Here is a 4196-nt window from a genome sequence, read left to right on the forward strand (position 1 = left end):
TAGTACTGCTATTCCACTTTAACTGCTCTGGCTGCCTCCTGTTGCATTCTGGGATTTGCAGTTTAAAGAGGGGCATTTAGAATTCTCAGCCAGAGGGCTCTTAGGCCTCACTGAACTATAAGCCCCAGAATGCAACAGGAGGCATCCAGAGCAGATTAGCAGCGCTATAAGAGGGTAGTGCAGGAATCTAAACACTTGGTCCACTTCCTCAGATGCATGTAGGGATCTGGTGCCCACCCAGGAAAGGCCCACATGTTTTGCATTTCTATGGCTATTCACACAGGAATGCAAGACTTGTGGGCATGATGGCGGTGAGGCGAGAGGCTGAGACTGGCGTCCACCACGGAAGTATCCCGGCATCACTTGTGCGAAAAGAGGGATGCCAGACTGAGCACTCCTCTGCCATTACATAGTGTCCTCCCTGTTGCTATTCAGCTTCAGAAGGCGCTACTGGATGCGAAAGGACTAGCCCCCAGCGGTCGCCCTTCCTACACACGACGCGGCTAGTCCCTGGGGCCAATCCCGAAAGCCCTTGCGACACCATAGAGAGTGATCCTAGAGAGCCCTCCTCTTCCGGTGCTTTGGCAATGCTACTTCCGGCGCTGCGCCTGGCGCGGCCTGGGGTCGGTCGTGCTGTTGTCGCTGCCGCTACCTTCAGGCTCCGGTCAGGCCAGAGTTGTAGCGTCGTCACCGCCTCCGCCGCCATGGCGAAGAGCAAGTTCGAATACGTGCGGGACTTCGAAGCGGAGGACGCGTGTCTGCCCAACTGCTGGGTCGTGGTCCGGTTGGACGGGCGCGGCTTCCACCGGTAAAGGCCCGCTTGAGCTTTCTGCGCGCGCGCGCGCGCGCTTGGTTGCCACGGGAGACGGCTCGGCCAATCAGAGGGGAAGAGGGGCGGGGGCGCGCCGTGATTGGACGCCTGGCTATTACAGGTTCTCCGGCGCGCGGGGCGGCCGTTAGCGTGGCAGCATCAGCTGGAGAAGAAGAGTCCCCAGCGCCTCCCTCGCTGGTTGCGCCAACGCTGCATCCGCACTGCAGAAATAACGCACTTTGGCACCGCTTTAACTGCCCTGCCTCGATGCACAATAATAATAATAAATAAACAAAACTTATTTGTCTCCTGCTTCTCTGTTCCAAACAATCAGAGGGGCTAGTTACACCTTAAGATTCCAACAGTTCATTATATAAATGACCCCAGTCTCCCCTCCCTAAAAATGGCAATTAAACATACAACAATTAAAACAGTCTGTGAGACCCTCCACAACATCGACATTCATAAAGTAATGGACTTTTCCCCAAACTGGGCCAAGGGGCAACATGAGAGACTCCGGGGTTTTCCTATTCATCCTGTATTTGTGAGAGATTTAGCCTCTTCTCTCAGGGAGCATCGAGGCCACAGAAAACTGGGATTTGTAGTTTGTAGTGGCACCAGAGCTCTCTGACCGAGAAGGCTCAATATCTCACACAACCAGGGCTCTTGGGATTCCATAGCACTGAGCCAGGGCAGTCAAAGCAGTGTCAAATGGCTTCGTTTTTGCCATGCAGACGAGGCCCAAGTTGTAGCCTAGAGCAGGATCTTTGCATAGATAGGACTACCATTGGGTTTAACCCACTACAAAATGAACGTAGAATCCTAGAGTTGGAAGAGACCCCAAGGGCCATTCAGTCCAACCCTTCCTGCCATGCAGGAACTCCCAATCAAAGCACCCCCTGTAACAGATGGACATCCAGCCTCTGTTTAAAGACCTCCAAAGAAGGAGACTCCGCCACTCTCTGAGGCAGCATATTCCAATGCTGGATAGCTCCATCTGGCTTTCATTTTAACCCAAGTTTTTGTGGATATAAACCTACCTTATTAGATGTAGTTTGTTATTGTGTGTCTTCAAGACATTTCTGACTTAAATGGCAATCCTAAGGTGAAGTTATCACAAGGGATTTTTGTCATGATTTGTTCAGGGCAGGTTTGCCTTTGCCTTCCTCTGAGGCTGAGAGAGTGTGATTTCCTAAGGTCACCCAGAGGCAGCATATTCCACTGTCAAACAGCTCTTTCTGCCAGGAAGTTTTCCCTAACGTTTAGGCAAGATCTTACTTTTTCCTGCTTAGACTCCCAAGTTCTAGAAACGCTATTCAGTTTGTTTATTTGTTTGATGGTTTGATGTATATGTTGCGTTTCTCCTGGAGTGGGACCCAGTGCAGGTCACAGAAGGGAATCAGTTAACATCTATCTAATCATGCAAATAAATAAATAAATAACCACAATTAAAACAATATAAAATTACTATAAAATATACAAAAGATTTTTTAAAAAGCACACACACACACACACACCCAATAAAGAAGCATCCCTGGTGTTCATATATCCATACTGAAAACATGCTGAAACAAAACAGGTTTTGCCTGCCAGCAAAAGGAAGGCAGGGAGGGGTTCAGTTTGGAAGCTGACCATGGCTCTAAACTCTTTCTGCAGGTTGATTTTGTATGCATGTTGCATCTTGAAAGGGGAGAAGACCAGACAGAACTGGGTGGACCACTTTACAGAAGTGAAAGTTACACCTCTGGAACATCTTGAACTGTGACAGTACTTTGTTTTGGGGATTTCTCTGTTAAGAGTAGAATTCAAAGATACTGTATAGCCATGCAAAGGGATCTTGTAGCACATTTGAGACTTACAAAGTCTAGCAGGCAAACGGGATTTAAACTAGAGTTAAACTAGAGCAAACCAGGAAGCGTTGTGTGATAAACTTCAGGCATTTCCTGGTTTTCTCTAGTTTAACTCTCGTTTAAATCCTGTTAGTGTGATAAAGCAGTTAAGTCTCAAAGGTGCCACAAGATCTGAGCATTTACATGTGTTAATGTAACCTCTTAATACTCTGGTCTTTTAGTAATGTCATATCTTACTACAGTGCTGATAAAAAGTGTTCCTCCTATGTTTATGGCACACACTTGTCCCCAGGCATGGTTAGTCCAACCTCTTATAGTAATCAATTGGAAGCCTAACAGAGATCCACAAGGACATGCTTTAGCTCATCTCCAGAATGAGGAGACACCCATAACCTATATTACAGTCCACAGTTTTGAAATCAGTACTATAACAAATGGGCCCAAGGAAAGAGTGTAAAATGTATTTTCAAGAAGAATAAGGAGGTATGTCTGAATTGAGGAGGGTGCTGAATTCTTGATTGTGCCTTATATTCTTAGTAGAGCCTTTGTTCTAAGAGACTAGTTTTAGTGGAAATGGATTGGTTTGTTTGATATTTAGCAAGCACAGGCATTATGAAGACAGGCATATTGCAGGTTTACTTTATACTTTATACATCTAGCCCAGCCCTTTTTAGTAGCAGCTCTCCAGAGTTTCAGGCAGCATTTCTTTCCCAGGCCTGCCTGCCTGGAGATACCTGGTATTATCTGGTGGTCTCCTGTCCAAGGGTTAAAACAGTCATGGGCTTGTTTAGACGGTGAAAGCAGACAAGATGGTGTGTTCAGGAAAGTATACTGGTATATCATGCATTGAAGTTTATTGGAAAAGTAAAGTAAGTTAAACACATGTTAAAAATCAGTTTTAACAGCTCTGATAAATTCAGCTTAATTTTTTTTTTAACCATTTGAAGCTTTGCTGAACAGCATGGCTTTAGGAAGCCTAATGATGATCGTGCTCTTCAGCTGATGAACAAGTGTGGCCAGACAGTGATGCAGGAGCTGGAAGATATCGTCATTGCATATGGTCAAAGCGATGAATTCAGCTTTGTTTTCAAAAAGAAGAGCAATTGGTTTAAAAGAAGAGCAAGGTAACTGGTCTTAGAGGTTTATTTTACATCCACCCTTCCACAATATCCTTCATTTTTGCACAAATATTTTCTTGTTTATTGTGTCTGTGATACAACCACTTGGTTTATATTTTAATTTCTTGAATATACAGTACGATCCCCATATCCATGGGATCAGTACCCACAGTTTCACTTACCCACATCTGAAAAAAATTGTTCTCTCTAGGTATTTTCTAGATCTTCCAGCATGATTCTATGGGATGCTTCTGGCAGAAGTTGACTACAGAGTTGCACTGGAGAACCTAGAAATGCCTAGAGAGGTGTTATTTCTAGGAACCTCTAAATCCTCCAGCACAGTTTCCACCAGAAGTCATTCATTTCAAGAGGGGTTCACTATTATCCGTGGTTTCTCATTTCCACGTAATCCTCTGC

The 4196-nt window shown here is 45.4% G+C and overlaps 1 protein-coding gene across 1 annotated transcript; it reads left to right on the top strand.

Annotated features, from left to right (window-relative positions):
* Window positions 1-574: 574 nt before the first annotated feature.
* LOC121918018 (probable tRNA(His) guanylyltransferase) lies at window positions 575-3785 on the top strand (the record flags this gene model as incomplete). Its single annotated transcript, XM_042444133.1, has 2 exons — window positions 575-808; window positions 3609-3785. Coding segments are annotated over exons 1-2 (398 nt in total), but the record flags the coding sequence as incomplete, so codon positions are not given.
* Between the last annotated feature and the right edge of the window lie 411 nt (window positions 3786-4196).

Source organism: Sceloporus undulatus, unplaced genomic scaffold (genome assembly GCF_019175285.1).
Source record: "Sceloporus undulatus isolate JIND9_A2432 ecotype Alabama unplaced genomic scaffold, SceUnd_v1.1 scaffold_3070, whole genome shotgun sequence".
In the NCBI taxonomy this organism is placed as follows: domain Eukaryota; kingdom Metazoa; phylum Chordata; class Lepidosauria; order Squamata; family Phrynosomatidae; genus Sceloporus; species Sceloporus undulatus.